Source organism: Mustela erminea, chromosome 14 (genome assembly GCF_009829155.1).
Source record: "Mustela erminea isolate mMusErm1 chromosome 14, mMusErm1.Pri, whole genome shotgun sequence".
Lineage (NCBI taxonomy): Eukaryota > Metazoa > Chordata > Mammalia > Carnivora > Mustelidae > Mustela > Mustela erminea.
This window is the reverse complement of record NC_045627.1, coordinates 56500856-56525246: the sequence shown is the minus strand read 5'-3', so window position 1 is coordinate 56525246 and position 24391 is coordinate 56500856. Positions and strand designations below refer to the sequence as shown.

Sequence of the window (24391 nt, the reverse complement as noted above, 5' to 3'; positions counted from 1 at the left end):
TTTGCTCTTACTCTTTCAGCATGATCATTTTGGGGATAAAAGGAAAAACACATGCCATATTTCTTTAAACTCACACAAAGGAGGTTGGGTTTCTGGGTAGACACGTGCATAAAAGAAATGTAAATTTTTCCCCATACTAGTAGAAAATAAGTTTATCAGCTACGATTTTCCCTCTGGAAAGGTTTTGCCCCTGTGTAAAGATACATCACGTGGAAAAGGGCTAAGGGACCTAACATCGCTCTCCCCTCCATAAAATTGTGGGAGGCTGAGGCAGAAAGAAATGTAAATAAAACTAATTTCTTTTAAACCTGCAGCCCATTGTTAAGGACTGTGATAGGAAGAATGTAACATTCCTCTAGGAAGCTCCCAAGTATCTTACTGTTAAGGCCTTACTGGAGGGGTAAACAACCTTGACTTGACAATAGCAAGGCCTAGGGTAGTCTGGGAGTCATCTTTAGCGTATGAAAGTTCTTTCAGAAACATCCCTTTTCCCTCACCTTCCTCAATCCCAGAGCATATAATCAGCCACCCCTCAAAACCCCAGTGCCATAGCTCTTTGTGCCCTTGAGTCCTGTGCCCATGGTTTAATAAACCACCATTTTGCACCAAAAGAGAGAGAGAGAGAGAAAGAAAAAAAGAAAGAGAAGGAGGGAAAAAAAAAAGGGCGACAGGGAACAGGAGCCTCTGGACTCAAGTTGTGGTAATTTTTTAATGGTTTAATGGGCTAAAGGGGGAAGAAAGAGGAGGAGGAAAATCTCCCAAGTCTTATTGACAGATTTTGTGTTTCCAAGAAGCGGAAGACAGCTTAGTGGTTAGACTATATTGACTCATATCTGCAACTAGAACCGAATACCTTTTCAAACCAGTAGAATAATAACATTTGAAGGAAAAATACTGAAATGATATGAGAATAAAGGATTCGAATTAGAGGTGAGTAAACCACCCCCATACTTGATGCTTATTTGCTTAGATAAGTAGATAGTAAGATTATTATGTCGATCAAAGCAAAAACTATGCTACTATTTTTTAGAAGTTTGTTTTAATACTGTCTGAATTTAGGAGGTTATTGAATTATCTTACAGTAATTTTGTTATCAGTTTTCAATTGAGATGTCTTCCTAAGTACTGTTTTTTATACATACAGTGATTTATAGTTCTTACCAATGGCTTTTAAAAAGTCTTTTGTTTTATGTTTTAGTTTACTTTGAAAGCTATTGATCTTTTTAAATGCTATTTTCTCTTTCATTTCTTTCCTCTTTTAATCTCTTTCTTATTTAACAGTCTATAAAGGGTCTTTTCGATTTTATTCATTTTGTTCAACTAACTCTTCCTGTCGGTTATTTTGCCAACTGTTACGGTTTAATTTTTGTTTAATCTTTTTTTTTTTTTTTTTTTTATAATATAATCTTTTAAGTTATGCTTCCAGATTAGAATATATTATATAATTGGTTTTCTAATCCTAAAATTCTTTTGTTCTTTTGTTCTCCTAATTCTTTTAAAATATATATTTGGCTATAGTTGCTTATATTGTCCAAAGCTTATTATGTTAAAACTTAAACCAGAAAATACATTTTGATAACTATATGCTGATTTATATTCCACTCTATTTCAGTGAAAATTTATGAACATTTGTGATAGGTCTAGATCAGATAAGCATTTAGTTCATGAAGAAAACATTGAAATTATGCATACATAATAAGCTTTTCAAGATTAAATGTATTTGCTAGTTGATTGCTTTGGGGGAAGATTAATGGAAATGGGCAAATTAATTACCAGATAACAGTAATAAATAGAAAAGAGAATATAGAGTAAATTTAATTTATCACTTTCCATATAATTCACTTAAGAAAGGAAAGTGATGTTATCAAAATATTAACTACAGAGACAAATGTCTTAGCCAAAGCTATAGGTGCCATATTTGTATATGTTTTTTAGAAGCTTAAATACTGGTGGGTTTAGACTACTGTGTATGATATTCTCAAAGTAGGAGGAAAATAATGTTTACATTCAAACAATGCAGCAACTTGAGGTACTTGTCATTGAAGAAACCTGACTTCTTGTCCTTTCTGCAAGGATGGCTCAAAGACACACACCCTGAGCTATTGTAGGATTTCTGCAAACTAGACTCTGGGCTTCAGTTAATTGGAGTATTGTTGGCTAGTAGAAAGAAACATCCATTCTGTGCTCTGTGTCAGTGGGATCTTCAGTAGGAGCTGAGTACCAGCCTTGGCCAGCAACAACTTTCCTTTCCTTCAAAGGCCAATGGAAGGCAGGTGGCCACTAAGTTTTAGAGTTCACATCACAAGGAAGACATAGGCATTGTTTCATTATTTTGCTGCCTGGGTGTTTGCATCTGACCTGTGGATTTCTTTTTGGCTTTGATTGGTGGACGGAACAGTACAAATGGTGTGGATACCATTAGCATTTATTTATACCATTATTTATTTATAACTGGATAAATAAATGATGGCAAAGCCCCACAATAGAATGCTAGGCAGCTCTAAAAAAAGCACGAGGGAACTCTTGATGCACCAATGTAAAAGTATCTCAAGGATATATTTTTAAGTGAAAGAAACAATGAACAACACAGCATATCCAGTATGCTATTTTATATATAAGGAAGTTGGAGAGAAGAAATATATTCTTATATGCTTGCATTTGTGCAAAGAAAAGCTGGAAGGGTATACAAGATTCTAATAAAAATGATACATATAGAATGTAAGGGGTAGGAGGATGGGGCAAGATTTGAAACGAGACTTCTCAATATCCACTTTTATTATACTTTAATTTTTTAGTCTGAGAAGATTTTTTAAATTTAATTTTTGTAATTTAATTTTTTAGTCTGAAAAGATGTTACATATTTAATTAAATACATTAACATTAAAAATTTAAAAAAAGAAAAGGTCATATTGGATGCATGAGGAGAATGGGTTAGGAAGGAAAAGAATAAAATGTGAGAGGCCAATTGAAAGGCCACTGCAGTAATCCATGGTGAGATAAGGATTCTAGAATGGTGGCAGTGGAGGCAGAGAGAAGTGGGTAGGTTTTAGAGCTATGGAGGAGGTAAATTAGAGAAGGAGGAGTCCAGAATGTCTCCCAGGTTCTTGTGTACCCTTGGATGGATTCACTAAGTTGGGGAAGTAGAAGGAGACTCAGTTTGTGGAGAATGATATATTTGGACACATTGAGAGGGTGCCAGACCCATATAAGGTGTTTCACAAAAGTCTGTTGGATGAAGGAATGAATAAGATGCTTTAGAAATATCAAAGTGGAGATGGGAAGGAGGCAGTTGGATTTGTGAGTCTGGAGCTCCATGGGGGAGTCTGGGCTAGGGACTCAAATTTGTGGATCATCAGTCAATAGAAGGTTTTAAAGCACTGGTAATGGAGGGGAACAGCTAGAGAATACAGAGTCAGGACAGTGGGGTTGGGACCCAGCCTGGAGGAGTTCCAAAACATGAAGGCCCCATAGTGGAGGACAAGAAGGCCAAGAAGAGTGGGCAAGAGTGGGCCAGAGGCGTGGGAGGGCTTGGGAAGTCTGTCAATACAAAAAAGGAAAAGGAAAGTTTCAAGAAGGAGGCACGGAGTGCATGCTGAAGGCTGCAGAGCCACCAGGTATGACCAGGGTGGAGTGATGGCCAGTGGATCTGGAGAGGTCAGCAGGATCTGCCCCAGAGGCCTCTCGGGCTGCAAGGTGGATCATGGTAGACTGAGGACGATTATTCCTTCGGATAATGGCCCCACCGTCTTCCCAGTCAGCCTGGCTTGAAAACTGATGAGCTTCTTTAGCTCCTCCTCTTTTGTCCCGTTTTACCCCCAGTCCTTGCTAAATCATTTCTGAGCCCTATCTACTCTGTTCCGACGATGTCTTCTAATTCTGTCTTTTCTCTCCTCATACAGCCACTTCACCGGTTCAAGGCCAGCTAGCTCTTATACCAACAAATTCCACAAACACCTGCTGGGCACTGCCAGTTTCTCCTGAGTGGGGCATAACCCCCCTCCTCTGTTCTTCCTTTCCCAGATGCTTCATATGTCCCCTCATTCGCTCTCCCATTGGATCAACTCAGGTGGCAGCCTTATTTGCCAGTTCCTTTCTTTAAAATGGGGTTCTGGGGCAGGAAGTCAGCTCTAGTTTCTGAGTGTCTGCTACTTAGCGGGTGGTGTGAAAACCTGACATTCACTGTGAAAACCTGACATTCACGTTCCCATTTCCCCCATCAGAGTGACTCCATTCTCTACCCCGACCCGCCCCCGTTCTGTCCTGGGAGGCAGCAGAAGCTTGGAGGGCTGAGGATCCCTTTCAGAGTGCTGGAGCTAGTGAAAAGGACAGAGCCAGAATTGAAGCCAGATCTGCCTGATGCAGGGTTTCAGCGGTTTTCATTTTAGCCAGATGTTGAATATGGTCAAGCCCCTCCATGAAGATGGTGCTTCTCTGTGCAGCCTAAGGTAAAAAAGTGGGTGAAGACCGGACCACGGAAGTTGAGAGTGGAGAGCCCTTCAAGAAATCCTGGCCAGGGGTGCCTGGGTGGCTCAGTGGATTAAGCCGCTGCCTTCGGCTCAGGTCATGATTTCAGTGTCCTGGGATCGAGCCCCGCATCGGGCTCTTTGCTCAGCGGGAGCCTGCTTCTCTCTCTCTCTCTGCCTGACTCTCCGCCTACTTGTGATTTCTCTCTCTGTCAAATAAATAAATAAAATCTTTAAAAAAAAAAAAAGAAATCCTGGCCAGCCTGCCACCCCATTTCAGGGACCAAAGTGTACATCTGTTCTGCAGGTTATCCCCAGCCTGTTCTCCACTCTCTGTTCCCCTCTGCTGTCTTGTTTTTCGCCATTGCACTTAAAATGATCTGACCTACTGTCCATTTTTTACTTATTTATTTGTGATCTCTGTAAGCCTCATAGATTTTTTAAAAACTTTATAATTTATTTATTGAAGTATAGTTGGCATCCAAAGTTATATTATTTGCAGGTATAATACATAGTGATTCCACAATTCTGTACATTAGGCTGTGTTCACCCCTATTTGCTATGTGTTTCTGTGCAACACTATTGTAGTATTTTTGACTCTGTTCCTCCTGCTGTGCTTTTCATCCCCATGACTTATTTATTTTATAACCGAAAAGTTATAAAGTTTATACCTCTTAACCTCCTTTACCTGTTTCACCCATCAACCTCCTCCCCGCCCAGGACCACCCCCAGTTTGTTCTCTGTATTTGTCATTCTGTTTCTGGTTTTGTTTGTTCATTGGTTTTGTTGTTTCGATTCAGGCTTCACAGATATTGGTCTATTAGGTTCACTGCTGTAGCCCCTGTCCTTAAACAGGACCTACCCTACTGCCGGTACTCAGGATATATTCTCTGAATGAATAAATGAAGCCATTAAGGTAAAACCAAAGTGAGAGAAAGCGAAGAGTGAAATCTGGAGTTGCTTCAAACAAGCTAGTGAGTGTTCCTGGCTCACTTTTGGGGGCTGCAGAGGCCAAAAGGAAGCCATGGGGCTTGTGGTAATTCATTCCTAAGAGTGAGGTGAAGTGATTGTCAGCAAATGCAGTGTCTGAGATCACACGTCAATGAGGAGAAAGAATATGGCCTCCGTATACTGTCTCAGTCATCTGTTGTTGCAGAAGAAACCACCCGTAACTTTATGATTGTTCCAAATTCTGTGGTCAGGAATTTGGGCAGAGTTCACATGAGTGGCCCACTGACATCAAAACATCAAATGGCATCGTAAGAGACTACATATTTGGCCACATTCAGCTGGTGTGTGGGCCAGACTGGCAGATTCAAGAAAGCTTTACTCACCTGACTGCTCAGTGTTCCTCATGAGGTGTTTTTTGTTTTTTTTGTTTTTTTAAATATATATATGTAAACATGCTTAACATGAGCTTCCTGTCAGCCTGGTGGGCTTCCAAGAGGGGGTTTTCCAAGCTGTGAAGGCAGAAGCTACAGATCTCTTAAGGCTTGGCCTGAGAAGTCACACACGCTTACCCCACTTTCTGTGGGTAAAGCAAGTCACAAGCCTAGCCCAGAATAAAGGAAAGGGGAAGAGTTTACCTCTGAAAGACAGGGAGGCAAAGAGTGGGCAGCCCCCTGTTAGTTCACCAGAGCTCGTTAGGAGATTAGACTGTTAGGATGCCTAGAACTGGCTTCCTCCCAAGAGGTACTTCACAATTCAAGAAGTTAATGAGAATTTAGAGTGCAAAGATAATTTGCAAAATTTTCTGAGAAATTGAGTACGGTTAAATCAGCAGTTAATTCCAAACTTGCCAGGTTGATAGAGAGATCTGTAAAGAGGAACCAACTGGAAGGTGAATGAAATTACTGGTTGAAACCAGTTTTTTTGTTTTGTTTTGTTTTTAAGTAGGTTCCACACCCAGCATGGACCCCAGCTCAGGGCCTGAACTCACGATGTTGAGATCAAAACCTGAGCTGAAATGAACAGGATGCTTAACTAACCGGCTGAGACAGCGAGGTACCCCTGAAACCATTATTTTATTAAAGAGGGACTTTCCTTATTTTAGAGAAATAATTTCTTGAAAAATATGTGTGCACATAAAAACTTCCAGCTATTATAAAAAACATAAATAAGAAAGTAACAAATTGTCTAAACTCTTCCTGTACAAAGAGGAAAAATGACAATCTTAACATTCGGTGAGGACCATTTTAGACATCTCTTTATGCTTCTGTCCACTTAGGAGGACAGCTGGCTCTCTGGTTGGCTGACTCAACACATAGATAGACAGAAAGTTGATAGATGAAAAATTGAAAGAAGGAGATAAGATAACATTATACTTGTTATTCTAACAAAATATTAAAACAATGTTTACTTGAGTTAAAAATAAAATTAAAATGAAGGAAGTACAAACTTCAAATAAGGGCTGTTAACTTTAATGCTATTCTTTCCTAAAAGATTGCATGAAGATTATGGGGAAAATATGCAACCATCAAGAAGCTGGATTTATAGAAACTATATGTTAAAATTTCATAGACCGTATTAGTACTTCCCTACTATAAAAGCTGAAGTGATTGGGGCGCCTGGGTGGCTCAGCGGGTTAAAGCCTTTGCCTTCAGCTCAGGTCATGATCTCAGGGTCCTGGGATGGAGCCCCGCATCAAACTCTCTGCTCAGCAGAGAGCCTGCTTCCTCCTCTCTCTCTCTCTCTCTCTCTCCTCTCTGCCTACTTGTGATCTGTCAAATAAATAAATAAATAAAAATCTTTAATAAAAAAAAAGTTGAAGTGATTAGTTTTTTTTTTTTTTTTTTAGATTTTATTCATTTATTTGACAGAGAGACAGAGACACAAGCAGGCAGAGAGAGAGGGGGAAGCAGGCTCTCCGCCAAGCAGAGAACCCAATGCAGGGCTCCATCCCAGGACCCTGAGATCCTGACCTGAGCCAGGGGCAGAGGTTTAACCTACTGAGCCATCCAGGCGCCCTGAAGTGATTAGTCTTCTAACACTGCATACTATACCACTTTCCTCAACTCCTGATTCTTGTGGCTTATGCTATTTTTACTTTGTAAAACTTGTATTGTTTTTCTAATATAATTCCCACAGGTGTTAGTTCTGCATTTAAACAGGTTTAGTGATAATCATGGTTTCTTTGTTTCTAAATTCTTCATTTCGATTCATCTTTTGGTTGGATGCATTTTGTCCCGCTGTCTTGCAAATGAGTTTATGGTTGCTATACTCCCCACATTCTTTCCTGTTGAGAATTTTGTTGATTTTATAACCTTAAGTAACGGGGATCGTGTTCTTCCACACTCACATCTTCCTAGACACTTTCCTGTTATGTTCCATCATGGAGTGACGCTACGGAGTATCTGATTGTTTCCCCCTTGGACATTTCTTGATCTTTCTCATTCCAGATGCCTGTATATGTCTTTCCATGTCTTGAACTTCGGTTACGTTACCTGGTTAGGTCTTCTTGATGATAGATAATTCTAGGTCACTTTTCCCAGCAGTGTCATATGTCCTTTTCTGATCATGACATTCACCCCTTTGATGGATTTAGGGAAAATATCCTATGTTACATCTCTGTATACTTTTTACATTTTGCACGTCTAAGTGATGTTGTGTTGTTGCTACCTTGTTGGGCTCTTTCATTTCTTCGGGAACACCAGTCGTACCTACACTGCATTATCCATGTGTGTCCTCCATGTCTGTCCTCCTCTAATTATGTGAATATGTTTTCCCCTCCGCATTTTTTTATCTCTAGCCTTCTCCTCATGCCACTGATTGGCTTTTCACGTATGTTATTCTATTCCTACCTGTTTCTAATTTATCTATTAGATCTGAACTGCTAGTGTTTTGACCTCAATTTATTTCCTTAACTCTGAAGTCTCTTTTTCTGTCTCATTCCGCTGTTTCAGCATCTCATCTTTGAGTCCCTGCTTTAGTGATTACATAAATTTCTACCCTTGAACAACACTGGTTTGAGCTGCATGGGTCCACTTCCATGTGGATTTTTAAAAATTAGTACAGTACTGTAAATGTGTTTTCTCTCTCCATGATTTTCTCATAATTTTATTTTCTCTAGCTTGCTTTATTGTAAGAATAAAGTATATAATTATATTTCATACAAAATATGCACTAATCAACTGTTTATGTTACCAGTAAGACTTCTGGGCAACAGTAGGCTAGGAGTTATTTTCGGGGAGTCAAAAGTTAATACAGATTTTTGACTGCATGGAGGGTTAGAGCCCCTAATTCCTGCATTGTTCAAGGGTCAGATGTACTTGTTGAGGTCCTTTACAGGGAAAACTATTTGTAAAAAAACTCCTTCTAACCTAAGGGCATGCTTTCATTTTGATTTGTTTGTTTTTTTTTTTTAATAGTTTTATTCATGTTCTGTTGCTTTCTTCTTTCACTGTTATTATTGTAATATGTTTGTATAGTTGCTGTAACATTATTTTTTTCCATTTGGCTCATTCTTAATATGAGTTATTTAAATGTTAGTGTTTGTTCTGACATCGTGTGGTTGCGTTCTCCATGTCATTCTGCCTTCTTTGATAGCAGTTGTTTTTCTGCTTTAAGGTACTATTTATTCTATGTACTTTTCCATAGTATCTACTTTTCCATAGTCTGAAGGTGTAGGATTGGGGGGTGGGTAACTGCCACTAAGTGAAAGCCTTTAGTGGAAGACTGTTCTTTATTCTAAATCTTCATTAAATGTACTGTATCAGAGCACATTCCACTAAGCTAAGGACTACCCACCTTCTGGACCTCAGTGTAGCTCTCATTTTTAGGCCAGTATCTTAAAAGATAACAGATTTGGGTGCTCCTTCTTACCTTGGCTAAAATGATACTTTGGAGTTTTTCTTCTTAATGGCTTTAATGGCTTTTCTTTACACTGGTTCCTTATCACCTCAAATTTACTTCAAATAATACTACTCAGAAATTTAACGATTTTACTCACTTACCCTTTGCTTCACGTGCTTCTACGGAGTGATGTGGGATTAGAAGTCACTTAGTACTATATTTTCCTTGCTTGTAATCTTTTGAAATTTTAACTAAAGTTTTATGCCATTCCTTTGTTTTGTTTTTGTTGGTAAAATTTTGGCTTACTCTTTGCCTTTTCATTTCTCTCTTTCTCTGAGGAATAAAATTCTTTGGTGGGAAAATTCAGACTGTATGTAAGTTCAGATAAAAACTGAAGTAAGTAAGCACCAAGTATAATTCAGGAGTCACTATTAATCTCTTACATTATTTGTTTGCATGACTTCCTATAATTATCTAAAAAATTCTTTGATAGTTTTTGGTAGATACAGAGTTTTACATAGTAGGTAGCTAAAAATTGAGTTGGCAGTAAGAGAAAATTTGTGTTTTGGGCTTTTCTTTTGTTTTGTTGGTTTTTTTTAATTGTCTTTTTGTGGTTTGTTTGTTTTGTTTTGTTTTTTGTATTAAATGGTGGAAAAATTCAGCAGAAAACAGTTGCCTTATGATAGAGTCCAGATGAGATAGTCTCATTGGAAGGTTTGTCTCAGCTTGAGTAGGTAGCAGAAAGGTCTCTGTTGAGCTCACTTAGTGGGAAGTTTCCTGTATCCTTAGCTTTTGTTATCACTGTCAGTGGTAGGGAGGATTCCTTTTTTTTATTTTTAAAGATTTTATTTATTTATTTGACAGACAGAGATCACAAGTAAGCAGAGAGAGTGAAGCAGAGAGCCTGATGTGGGGCTCGATCCCAGGACCTGGGATCATGACCCGAGCTGAAGGCAGAGGCTTTAACCCACTGAGCCACCCAGGCACCCCAGTAGGCAGGATTCTAAGATGGCCCTGAGATTCTCTTTTCCCTGTGTGTATGCTGGTATAATTCTTTCCTCTTCAATGTTAGTGGGCCTGATCAAATCAGGTGAGTGCTTTTCAAAGAGGATTTAAAGATCAAGGGTTTGAGATGTGTAGCAGGTGTTCCCCTGCTGGCCTTGAAGATGCAACCTTTATGGGTTCTGCAGCTACAAGGAAATGAATTCTGCCAGCAAACATGTACTCTTGCCAGAGTTCTCCTCCTGTGATACCTCAGCCCCAGCCAATACCTTGAGTTCAACCTGGTGAGACCCTGAGTAGAGAACCCAGTAGAACTGTGTCCAGACTTTTGACCTACACAACTGTAAGGACACCTACAGATCTGGTGTTGTTTTAAGCCACTAAATTGTGGTAATTAATTATGTAACAACAGTAAACTAAAACAGTATATGAATTTTTAACAAGTACTTTTGGCTTTAAGTGATTTGCTTTATTTTAATTAAGCCTGATTTTCTCCCTAAAGGGAAACTATAATTTCTTATTTTATAATTTAGTTTTTCAAAGAGGAAGCCTTTGTTATTCTGTTTCCAAATCTTGTTGAGTTTTGTTGCTGTCTTTTCTCCCCCTCTCCTCTGGCCACGTTTCTTCCTCAATACGGGGCTCAGAATGGGGAATCTCGATTTTTGCTGGTCCTAATTATAATTACAGCCTGGAAACATTGATGAAAATGGTTTAAAAGTATAATGGAACCCCATTTTAGTGGTAGATTTAGAGATGTGTAGGTTAATGGCAAATGGTAAATTTGATGTGTTCTTAAAAATTTACTTTTAATTTTTAAAATTAACTTTCTTTCTTTACATTCTAAACACTGCCAAATCATGACTGCGCAGCTAACTTAATTTTGACCAAAGGAATGTATTTATGTAACGCACCCAGATAAAGAAATAGACATTTCCAGAGCTCTAAATTTTCCTGAGAGTCCCTCCTACTTATTAATGTCCCCTCTCCTCTCAAGGTAATCGCTATCCTGGTGTCTATCACCATAGGTTAGTTTCACTTGTTTTGGAAGTGTGTGTTCTTTTTTTCTTTTTGGCTGCTTTAGTTCAATATTATGTTTGTGAGAATCATCTGTGTTGGTGCGTTGAGCAGTAGTTGGTTCACTCTTGTTGTTTTATAGAATTTACTTCATGAATATACCACAATGTATGTACCCATTCTTCTATTGTGGAACTGCAGGCACTTTATTCTTGTGGAATGGGTTGGTTTCCTTTGGGGCTATTACCAGTAATGCTGCTATGAGCATCCTGATACATGTATTTCGGTATTTTGTTAAATGTTTATCATATATTTAGAAGAATATAGGGGCACCTGGGTGGCATAGTTGGTCAAGTGTCTGATTCTTGGTTTCAGCTCCGGTCATGATCTCAGACTTCTGGGATTGAGCCCCACGCTCAGCTCCACACCCAGCATGAGTCTGCTTGGGATTCTGTCTCCATCTGCCTCTGTCCTTCCCCTCCGCCCCCTGTTTTCTCTCTCTCTAAAGTAAATAAATAAATCTTTAAAAAAATGTTTAAAAAAAGAATAAACATATATATAATCAGGTTTAATAGATGTTAAAAAATAGTTTCCCAAAGTTATTGCATCAATTTATACTCTCATCAGTAGTATATGAGAATGACAGTTGCTTCCTGTCTTCACCTACCATTTAGCATTGTAGTTTTTACCATCATCATCATCATCACCACCATCATCATTTTAATTTTTTTTTGGAGTTTTTTAAAGTAGTCTTTATGCCCAACGCAGGGCTTGAATTCACAATCCCAAGATCGAGACCTGAGCTGAGATCAAGAGTCAGACGCTCAAATGACGGAGCCACCCAGGTTCCCCAAGAACATCATCATTTTAGTTTTATAAATTTTATTTAAATTCAACTTAATTAACATATACTGTATTACTAGTTTCAGAGGTAGAGTTCATTGATTCATCAGTTGCATACAACACCAGTCCTCATTACTTCAATGCCCATCAGCCAGTTCCCTCTTTCACCTTACCCACCTCCCATCCAGCAATCCTCGGTTCCCCATAGTTTGCCTCTCTCTCTTCTTTCCTCTTATTTTATTTTTCCTTCCCTTCCCCTGTGTTCATATGTTTTGTCTCTTAAATTCCACTTATGAGTGAAATCCTATGGTATTTGTCTTTCTCTGATATTTCATTTAGCATAATACCCTCTAGTTCCATCCATGTCATTGCAAATGGCAAAATTTCACTGTTTTGATGGCTGAATAATATTCCATTGTATATATATACACCACCTTTTCTTTATCCATTCATCTGCCAGTGGACATCTGGGCTCTTTCCATGTTTTGGCAATTGTGGACATTTGCTGCTCTAAACATCGGGGAGCATGTACCCCTTTGAATCACTGTGTATTCTTTGAATAAATACCCAGTAGTGCAATTGCTGGGGTGTAGGGTATCTCTATTTTTAACTTTTTGAGGAACTTCGATACTGTTTTCCAGAGCGGCTGCACCAGTTTGAATCATTATCCTTTTTAGTTGTAACCCTTCTGATGGTATTGGTGGTATCTCAGTGTGCTTTTAATTTGCATTTCACCTGATGAGTCATAATATTCAACACCTTATCATATGTTCATTGAAGGCTAGTACTTTTTTAAACTTTGGGTCACGATTCATTATTAGGTCATGAAATCAATTTCCTGCAGTAAGACCAACACTTTAAAAATCTGAAGTAGAGGGGAGCCTGGGTGGCTCAGTGGGTTAAAGCCTCTGCCTTCGGCTCAGGTCATGATCCCAGGGTCCTGGGATTGAGCCCCACATCGGGCTCTCTCCTCCACAGGGAGCCTGCTTCCTCCTCTCTCTCTTTCTTCCTGCCTCTCTGCCTATTTGTGATCTCTGTCTGTCAAATAAATAAATAAAATCTTTAAAAAAAAATCTGAAGTAGAATAGAAAAGAGTAAATTGCAAATCATAACGGTAACTTGGTATTGTGAAATCTTTATTTCCATTTCATAATACATAAATATATGCATGCCTGTATCTATACACCTACATGTATATGCCTTAAATTCTTATTTATATCATAAATATATGTGTACTGAGTGACTGTGGAAATTTAGTATAAGAAATATTTGTTCTTGGGGCAACCTAGGTGGCTCAGTTGGTTAAGCAACTGCCTTCAGCTCAGGTCATGATCCTGGAGTCCTGTCGGGCTGCCTGCTCAGCGGGGAATCTGCTTCTCCCTCTGACTTCTCTGCTCTCATGCTTTCTCTCTCATTTCCTCTCTCTCTTTTTAATAAATAAATAAAATCTTAAAAAAGGAAGTATTCTTATTTCTTACTCTCAAAAAGGTTTACAAAACCTTGTTGTCTTCTGTGAATTAAAAAAAAAAATCTACAACTTGATTAGGACAAAAAACCATGCTTATTTCATTTGCATTTAGCACACTGGAAGACAGAGTAATAAGCTGGCATAATGGAGACACGATTCATGATGCTTTTACGGGGCCCAACTGTAAGCAGACCATTAAGATGAAATATATAAAGTAAAAGTGAAGTCTTCATACAAGAGTAAAGTCTCTGTAACTGAGCAAGGGAAGGTGACTCTGACAGCAGCACACCGGGTAGGGAACAGAACAGCCCTAAATACAAAGTCCTGGGCCTCCAGACTTCTTGAAAGAGAATATGTGGAAGGCAGTCTGGGAATCTGTATGTTTCCAAAGAGTCTCTGTGATTCCGATATTCTGACAGCTTCGGGCTGGAGAGTCCAGTGAATTTCACCTGTGAGGGAAGATTTCTCACGAAAATTGGTGTGCTAAGTGTGCAGACCTTTTCCAAGTCGAACACTTACCAAAGAGTAATCTCTCCTTGTTCTTTTACCTCTTAAATTATTATTCTATAGCAGCAAAACTCAGGAGAAGCCATTTCATTGAAGAACCATTACCTGTAATTTCTGTAGAATTAGAATGGAAGGCAGGCAGCAGAATTCTTTTGCTTTCTAATCCCTCTTTATGTAGATTACAACTCCCTAACCCTCTTTTTCTACAACCCCTTTTTTAATAGAACCCCTGTTGTGAGTTGCATACATTTCTCAATTATATAATACTTTGGTGCCTTTATCTCTGAGATTTACTGTATTGTAACATTTGTATGTATTTTAAAGTTAAATTCTGAAGGCTTTATAAGCACCCTGCTTTCTAATTAACACTGAGCATAAATGTTCATAAAATGTAGAGGGACAAATATTCACCATGCATATTAGGGAATTTTCAGAATCAATCTAGATTTCCTCCCCCCTCAAAGGTAAGATTTATACTGTACAGGAGAACGAATTTATACTATTTAAGAGAACGGATGTATAATTTGAACAAACACTTCCCTGAATACCAATATTACTTTGTATACTAATTATGGAATTTTAAATGCCAGTGAGTTCTGTTTCCTTTGTGTGAATTTATGAATGTAATAAAACACTTTTGGAAAGCTTATCAAATGAAACAACCTAAGATTTAATTATCAGCTTTTTAAAGGTTTTATGAACCAGATCATCTGTATTGCCAAAATCACTTAGGTGGCTTAGGAATTTACAGAATTCTCCTTAATCTTCTATTTTATTCTCAGAATTAAAATGAAATTAAAATGATGTTCATTTCTTTTTTATAGTTAACAAAAATTAAGCATAGAAAATTCCAAGTCCAAAGAAAAGATTTAAAACTACTCAAATCTCTCCAACTCAGATAAAAGTCCCATTCGTATTTGGTAGATAGCCTTCTAGACATCTCAGCACACACACACAAACACCTACTTTTACATAAAAAAATTAATACAATATATGATGCTCTGCTATTTGTCTTTTGGGACTAGATATTGTTTTCTATCCCCTTTTTTGTGTTTTCATGCTAGTAAATAGATACATATATCAGAATTTTTAATGGTTACATTATGTATCTACATTCATATCCATATCTGTATCTATATATACACACATATATACCCTACTTTATCTAACCTCCTATTGACATTTACACTGCGCCCTCCCCCCATTATGTTTATTAATATCCTTGCACATTTTTTATTATGTTATATTAGTCCCCATACAGTATAGCATCAGTTTTTGATGTACTGTTCCTTGATTCATGGTTTGCGTATAACACCCAGTGCTCCATGCAATCTGTGCCCGCCTTGATACCCGTCACCAGGCTCACCCATCCTTCCATCTCCCTCCCCCCTAAGTATCCTTGCACATTAATCATTTTGCATTTGTAGAGTTACATTCTTAAATTCCTAGAAGTTGGATTGCTGAGCCAAAAGGTCAATGTTCGTGTATATTCCTTACCAAACTGCTCCAGATCTGTCATCCCAGTTGCAGCTTCCACTAAGCAAAATAATAGAAGCGTGCTTGTTTTTTCATACTTTCTTAATATTGGCTTTTGTCTTTCTTAAAAATTGATAAATGCTCAAAAGTCACTTAAAAATTTGCATCTCTTTGATTATTAATGAAATTGCACATATTTCCAAGTGCTTATTTCTTCTTTGTTTAATTGCTTCAGTATTTTTATCACACCGTTTGTCTTTTTCTCATTGCCCTGTAAGAGATCTGTGAATATTGAGATTTTGTTATTTGGGCTGGGAGTTTGTCATTTGACTTTTAACTCTGCACACAGTGGTTATTAATTTAAACTAAACATCACTTATTTGTTTTTGTGTATAAAATTATTATCAAAAATTTAATCATTATATCTTTTATATAAAGTTTTAAGCTTTTATATCGTAGTTAAGAATGAGCATTGTCCTTTAAGGATTGCAGAACCACTCCCCCATATTTCCTCATAGTAGCCTTAGATTTTAACATTTTTACACGATAATCTTTGATCCATCTGGGATTTATTTTTGAATAAGGAGAAACCTAAGCCAGTTTTATTTTTACTTACCCCAGTTGCTGGCCAGTTGTCAGACTTCAAGAATACATACACCATTTTACTACTGATTTAAAGTGGTGCATTTTCTTATATTATTCCCTTATATATTTGAATCTGTTTCTGGGCTCTATTTTATTCAGTTGACCTGTTTCTGAGTCATTCTTACTGAGTTTTTGTTTCTGTGGCTTTGTACTATTTTTTTTTTTTTAACAGAATAAGTATCCCTTCAATTTTCTTCTTTTTCAGACGTTCTGTTTTTTCCATATTTACTTGATGAACTAAAAAGTCATTTGGTTGATTGAGGAAAAGTCCTGCTGGAATTTTCCAGTACAGTTGTATTATTGTTTTTAGATCAATTGAGGGGAAATTGGCACTTTTATAATACTGAGTTGTATTTTTAAAAAATTTCCCTATGGATTCAAGCATTCTCTTCATGCTTTCAGTAGCATTTTATGTGTTCTTCATGTAGGCTCTGGCATTTAAAACATTTATCTAAATATTTTAATTCCTTGATGGTTGCTATGAATAGAGATGTTTCCTTTCATAATATTTCTAATAGTTGATGGATTTTTTAAAAACTGTTGACTTTTGTTTATTTATTTTATTTCCAGACACTTTAATGAGCACTCGTATTTTTTAAAATCATCTCTCGGTTGATTTTAGCCTCCGAAAGTCTCACCAGGTGGTACCCAGTAACTGTATCTGCCTTACTGTAGGACATGACTTGATGCCACTAGAGAATGGAGTCTAAATTAGGAGTTTATGGACTATAATTTATACATCCAGGAAGGACCAAATATGGGCCAACCCACATCACTGAAATGCAATATAAGTCAGACTAAGCATATTAGAATATGAATAAGCATGCTGTGCTCACGAGATTATTTAATATTGTGAGATGTCCTTGGGTACTCGATTAATCTCTCAGGCTTAATCTTTGTGAATTCCGTATTATTTATGGGAGCAGTAGAAAGGCTGGATTTAATTAAGCCTGAAGATAGAATTTCCCTGTTTGAGTAAGGAGTCTGTTGAAGGATGGAAAGGAAAACTGAACTGTGTTAATCAAGAATAGGAGTTTATGAGGTTGTGAATTCCAGCCATGCTAATTTTTTGTATAACCCCGCAAATAAAATATAACTTCTCTCATCAAGAGTGATCCTCCTTCCTCCTTCCAGTAAACACCAACTGCCCTAACTACCCACATGCCAACCCCCCATAAGTAGATGTAAGATGGTCTCACAATGCCATCTGGTGGCCACCTGGGGAACTGTAGGAACTGGTCTCTTCCCGTTGGACCTCTTGCTGGGGTTGGTACCTGGGAAGCTAGATCTAGGCTTGGAAACAAGCAGCTGTAGCTGTAGCTACAGGCAAAGAGAGAAGATAATCAAAATCCAAGTCCTGGAAAAGGCTTGCTGAGGGAACCGGAAACAAGGAAGAATCCAAAAGGCTGTGTGCATCCACAGGAGTTGTTAAAGAGCAAATTCGATATGTGAAAAGAGAGGTCTGCAAAGCAGTTCCAACAGGAAAAGCCTGAACTGAAAAAAAAAAAAAAAAAAAAAAAAAAAAAGCAATGGAACATCTCAGAGCAGGGATCAACTTAACTGTATGCTTCAGTCAGTTCCAACACTTTGCTTCAGGGGGTTCTTCATTTACCATTTTTGTGTATGTGTGTGTTAATTTTCTTACAATTTTTTCCATAACTTAAAACTCAGATAAAAATTCCCAAACAGCAAAGTCTACTCTGCATTTACCTTCCTTGCTTTCTCTTTCCCCTCTTCCTCCCTGGTCCCCCCTTTCCTCCCTCCTTTTCTCTTTTCTTTCCTTTTCAGCTCTAATTCTAGTGTTCTCAGGAGAATGCCTTCTTTCTCATCCTTCATTCTGTTCCGGAGCCAGAACTTAATCCTAGTTATACCTGATAAGCCTAGGGATAGTGCTTGTGCGTTGGCTTGATTGAGGAAAGGGACCTAGCAGTTGTGAAAAAATTCAGGTGCTACTAACACCTGAATCCTTGGAAAGAATCAGGAGCCCCTCCCACATAAGCATCAGCCCTAGTCCTCCCATTCAACCCAACACAATTTCCCCAAGCACTTGCCTTCAAAATTTATATCTCCTTTATTCACTGCCACATTCCCAACTTTTAAAATAGCACCTGGCATAGAGAAGAAACTCAATTAATATTTGTTGAAGGAATAAGTAAATATTCTTGGTGAATAAGAAAATGTGGCCGATTGCTTTTTATTAATATTTCAGTTTTGCCTTGTCGTAAGTGCTACAGTGATGCCTATTTTGACTTTTGTGGGATAATTTAGACAAAACACGTGAGGCTATTTCTAGCACAAAATAATTATTTTTAAAGTTCCAACCCACCAACTGAGAGGCTTTCGGAAAATAACCTTTTGGTAATTTGGGGGTTCTCTACCTTTCCTTTTCCTGTGTTACGACTGTATCTTTTATATACATCCATGAATTTAAAGAAACCAACAAAATGACAGCTTTTACCTGTCTTGGCTTCTTACAGGCTCTTTGCATTCTTCCTAAAGTAGAAGCTAAGACCATTAAATACAGAGAGAAGAAAACAAATTTGGAAAGCTGAAAACCATTAAATATTTAGCAAAAACATCTTGCTGTGTATGTTTTCTGTTTGCTAAATCTCTTTTGCTTTGGAAATCCTTGATGGGCAGAGATGGAGAACTATTTATTCTCTGTGTAGAACTAAGCACAGAAAAAATGTTGGCTTCACCTCCTATTTTTCAGAATTGTGCCCCTTTTTTGTGATCCTTCTCAGGAGAGGAGAGACGAGGTAGGCTGTTTTTATTTTATAGAATTGTTCTTCTGACGTTACTCTTATGTGAGAATTTTCTGGGTGTAAAAAAAAAAAAATGATTACTTGCTGCTTCCCATTCCAAAGCCCTAGAATTTCCTTAATATCTCACAAATCTCTGTGATCTTAAAGAAATGCTCTCACCACAGTGCAAAAGGGAAGTTAAAATGAATTAAAAGCCTGTCTGAATTAAGACAACCCAGGAGATCAGTGGGTGTGTAATATTAGAGTGTGGTAGACCTTGGTTAATGTGTGAGGATGTGTCACCACATCCCACGTCAGCTTGACATTTTGTTCCTGGCTGATTTCAGTGGCAGTGGTCATGGGGGGAATGGATGTTTAACCTTTGGTTCACTGACTGTGGGGAATCGGAGAGCCTGCGAGGTTCGAGAAAAGCATGGCCTGGCATTACAGACAGAGGGCAGCAGTCCCTCTGGCTGAGCCTATGACCTGGATGGAAGCAGATAACATCCCTAAGCCTTAGTTTACCTCGCTGTAAAATGGGCGTTACGATGCCTCCTTAGAAGGGCTGTCCTGAGGAATGGAGCTGCTCAGTAGGTAGAAAGCCTGGTAGCAGCCTTCGGCCTCTGGTGCTCGGGAGTGATCCCAGAGTCACGTGTTCTCTTTCTACTTGTCCTCCAGGTACCTCGGGATCACGCGGCCGCTCACGTACCCCGTGAGGCAGAATGGCAAGTGCATGGCGAAAATGATTCTGTCTGTCTGGCTGCTTTCAGCCTCCATCACCTTACCCCCGCTCTTCGGTTGGGCTCAGAACGTGAACGACGACAAGGTGTGCCTGATCAGCCAGGACTTTGGCTACACCATCTACTCCACGGCGGTGGCGTTTTACATCCCCATGTCCGTCATGCTGTTCATGTACTACCAGATCTACAAGGCCGCGCGGAAGAGCGCCGCCAAGCACAAGTTCCCCGGCTTCCCCCGGCCCGAGGAGCCAGACAGCAGCATCTCCCTGAACGGCATGGTGAAGCTCCAGAAGGAGGTGGAGGAGTGTGCCAACCTTTCGAGACTCCTCAAACATGAGAGGAAAAACATCTCCATCTTCAAGCGGGAGCAGAAAGCGGCCACCACCTTGGGCATCATCGTGGGGGCCTTCACCGTGTGCTGGCTGCCGTTCTTCCTTCTCTCCACCGCCAGACCCTTCATCTGCGGCACGGCCTGCAGCTGCATCCCGCTGTGGGTGGAGAGGACCTTTCTGTGGCTGGGCTACGCCAACTCTCTCATTAACCCTTTTATATATGCCTTCTTCAACCGGGATCTGAGGACCACCTACCGCAGCCTGCTCCAGTGCCAGTACCGGAACATCAACCGCAAGCTGTCGGCTGCAGGCATGCACGAAGCCCTGAAGCTCGCCGAGAGGCCCGAGAGACCTGAGTTTGTGCTGTAAGGTCACTTATCACTATTCTCCTTTTATCCCCATCTCCAACCACCACCGCCGCCCCCTCTCCCCACCCCAGTACGGACCCTCTCTGAGCATGTCCCAGAGGGCTCCCTGCATCCGTAGCCAGCCAACTTTCTACTAAGCAGATCAGATTTGAATTCAGGACACTGTGGACTCCAGCCCTCCACCCAGCAGAGTTCCCAGAGCCCAAGTCAGGTACTTAGAGGGCCTGGGAGACTGGACTGGTATGTCCAGGGACTGCAGCAGGTGTGATGGGCAAGGAAGGTGGCGTTTCCTACCCCTTTCCCGTAAACAGCGTCCAAGCCATGTCCCGCAGCTCCCATTCTTGTAACGCCATTGCTTTCTGTTGCTGTGACTCTTCTATTCAGTAAAGCTTTTGTGATGCTCTCATCCTTTGCTGATCAAGTCGTTGGAGGAAGGAAGCAGATTCACACGAGCTAACAGGAAGCAGCCTGGGACACAGGAGAGTGGATAGCACGGGGAGGAGCCACGATTAAAGTCTTGAAAGCTGCAGAGCCTTGAGGAGGCGCTGCCCATTTCGGAGGAGGAAGGAACCCATGGTTCCTGAGTGTGTCTGGGAGGCCTCTGCCTTTCTCACGAGCAGTTGCAGCAGGGGCTGGGATCTGAGGGCCAGTGGTGATAAGGAATAGGGGTGTCACATGCAACCCACTGACTAGTGAGTTTGGCATGGTGAAGAAGGAAGGAGACAATAGAGTAATTAGGGTTGTTAGCACACCGCCCCCTGATTGTGCTTTAAATATGAGGCAGAGGCAACATCCTTCTGTTTGAAAGCTGTTTGAGGGCAAAGAATCTGGAATGAGAAGATGGAAGGTGCTGATGAGAGGGCAGTGGCGGGCATGAGAGGAGGAGGCACTCCTCTTCACTGGACCTGGTGGGCAGGAGCAGCCAGAGGACCATGGGCTGCCTGTCAGCCATGTTGTCCAGGCCCTTCATTTGACAGAAGAGGTAACAGACCTGGGGACTAAGGCAGCACTCTTAGGTCTAGATTCCACCTCATCTGACTCTTATCCCTGTAAATTCTTCATATATTAGATTCCTTGATGAGTAACCACCATGTCAAAGGACACCTTCTTCCCTCTAGCTGTCCCAGAAGAACAGCCTTGCTTCAGGTGAATGCCAAAGTGTCCTCATGGATCACAATGGCCTCCAGAGGCTCCAAATCTAGGATACCCCCCAAATGACTCTGAACACCTCTAGGAACGCAGCCTGTTCTCTAACTTCACCAGCATAGCATCCAGGGATATTTGCCTCTGGGCCGCTAGCTAGTATAGAGGCTTAGGTGTTGTTTTCCTGTTAGTCTAAGACAGGGGTCAGCAAATTTTACTCTGGAGGGCCACATAGTAAGTGTGTTAGGCTTTGCTAGCTGCGGGTCACTTGAAATTACTCATCTCTGCCTTTTCAGTGAGAAAGCAGTCATCAACACAAGTAAGCAAATGATGATGGTCATGTACCAATAAAACTTTATTTACAAAAACAGGCTGCCAGTTGAATTTGGCCCACAGGTCATAGTTTGCTGCCCCTGGTGTAAGAAAATGACTGTTCTCTCATTACATCTCACTCTGTTTGATTTGTAATTATTGATTTTTTTAAATAATAATAGAATATGAAAATCATTTGGAATGATTGGTCTAAATCTCCATTAACTTCAGGAAATTTCCATTAAGAGAGTTGGAATAACTGCTGTTTTAAAAAAATTTGACACCAGGTAGCTTTCTATTCACTTTCCATAGGGGAGGACTCCTTTTGAAATTCTTGCCCCGAACTGTGCCATGCATTGTGAAGGATGCAGAAAATACATGATGTTTTTCCTGTCCTGCATATATTTCTGTTGGGCAGTCTGAATGTAAACACACATATATGCACAGCCACCCTTTTCATAATGAGAGCAATGGAAAGTTGGAAAAAATAAAAGCTAAAGGATTCAAAGCAGAGGAAAATAACTCAGAGCTTACCCTAACCCTCATCAGGGAAGATCTTGGAGGATATGGGCTCCAGTATGTCTCTGAAAGTAGTCAAGCATTTGTAGCTAAAGGAGAGTAGAGACAGCATCCATGTAAAGGCACCAGTGGGGGGCCTTCTGCAGAGGACAGTCAGGCTGGCGCTAAGCTCTGGGGTGGGGCAAGATTTGGGGATCAGAGTGGGAAGGTAAAATGAGATCAGATTGTGAAGACTCTCCCCTTCCAGCCCCAGGATTTTGGGATTTTAGTGTAGACAAGTGGTTCTCAGCCAGTTGGTTTTGCTGCCAGGGAACATTTGGCGGTGTCTAGAGACATGTTTGGTTGTCACAGTTGGGAGAAGGGAGGACCTACCGGCATCCAGTGGGACACAGCTCAACATCGCATAACACAGGGGCAGCTCCCCCACAACAAAGCATTACCCCACCACAAATTCTATAATGCTAAAGTTGCAAAACCCTAGTGTGGACAGAACAGAGCTTCTGACTAGATCTCTGTGAATAGGAGAATGGGAATCATTGAAGAGATGGAGATGGATCCAGGGGGCTCCGGGTGAGATGAATCAGAAGGCAGAGGCAGGAAGTAGTCTCTTCAGTGGCTGGTTTTTTCCAGAAACCTTTGAGACCTGCTACGTACAAGGTATAATACCAGGCATGCCAGGGGGTGGAAAGATGAAGAGGTGACAGTCTATGCTTCTGGAAGCTTTCATCCAGTGCGTTGGGTGGGGGGATGATGTGGTAGTCGTAGTTAGTGAGAGACTAGTAATCAGAATATCCCATACTGAAGAACCTAGATGTCCATCAACAGATGAATGGATAAAGAAGATGTGGTGTATATACACAATGGAATACTATGCAGCCGTCAACCCCCACCTACCCCGAAATCCTGCCACCTGCAACAACATGGATGGAACTAGAGGGTGTTATGCTGAGTGAAATAAGTCAATCAGAGAAAGACAATTATCATATGATTTCTCTGATATGAGGAATTTGAGAGGCAGGGTCGGGGTTGTGAGGGATAGGGAGGGAAAATATGAAACAAGATGGGACCAGGGAGGGAGACAAACCGTAAGAGACTCTTAATCTCAGGAAACAAACTGAGGGTTGCTGGGGGTTGGGGAGGTAGGGGGTTGGGGAGGCTGGACATTGAGGAGGGTATGTGCTACGGTGAGTGCTATGAGTTGTATAAGATTGATGATTCACAGACCTATACCTCTGAAGCAAATAATACATTGTATATTAATTTAAAAAAAAAAAGAATATCCCATACTTGCATTTCAGTACACACCAGCTGGGTAGCCCAAACAACTCGTAACTCTACAGGAGTCTCTGGAAGAGTGACTGGTGTCTAACCCGTAGCTCACAGCAAACCTTCTCAGGATCCTTTGTGCCCCCAACCCATCTCTCCTGTGCCTACGCTTCTTGGCCAGCCTACAGACTTGAAGTTCCTCCCTCCAGTGTCTCCAGCCCTTTCCTCCCTCTGTGGCTGCTTGGGTTCTAATTTTATTCACTTATGCCCCCAACTCCGCCTTCTTGGCTTTATCCCTACATAATGGTTTCCTTTCTTTTCTGCGTAAATGCTCTACTAGACTGTGTGTTGCTCCTTCCAAATATCTACCCATGTCTTCCCATTTTCTTGATCAGCACAATGAGAGACTCAGGAGTCCAGCAGGCACTTGGGTAGGCAGTGGACAGAGAGAAAAGCTGTTCCTGCTTCCCTGGTCTGTTCTAAGTTATAACCTCTTTCACCTTTTCGCAAGTATCCGAATCTGGTAATACAAAGCCAAGTGTGATAATGTGATATAGCAGGGATTCTTGTGTTTTTCTTTTTAATTTGACAACCTCACTTACGGAGTTGCTTTCAGTTGCCATAAATTGTTTTTAAGGGTCACATCGTGAGGATTTTTGTTCTTTGACACTGTTATTGTGAACAATATAGAAAAGCAGTTTTGGGCGCACCTCCGTGGCTCTGTTGATTGAGCGTCTGCCTTCAGCTCAGGTCATATCT

At 40.2% G+C, this 24391-nt stretch overlaps 1 protein-coding gene across 4 annotated transcripts in view; it reads left to right on the top strand.

Moving 5' to 3' along the window:
* HTR7 (5-hydroxytryptamine receptor 7) overlaps nucleotides 1-24391 on the top strand; it is an 85683-nt gene that overhangs the window by 51623 nt on the left and 9669 nt on the right. For 3 of the 4 annotated variants that reach the window (XR_004278595.1, XM_032312660.1, XM_032312661.1), the window contains exon 2: nucleotides 19631-20389. Coding sequence is in view for 3 of the 4 variants with exons in the window: in XM_032312660.1 (XP_032168551.1) it covers nucleotides 19631-20389 (759 nt within the window). In the remaining variant the exon portion in view is untranslated. Of the gene's footprint in view, nucleotides 1-19630; nucleotides 20395-24391 lie in introns of all 4 variants that reach the window. The other variant, XM_032312662.1, reaches the window with a different exon arrangement.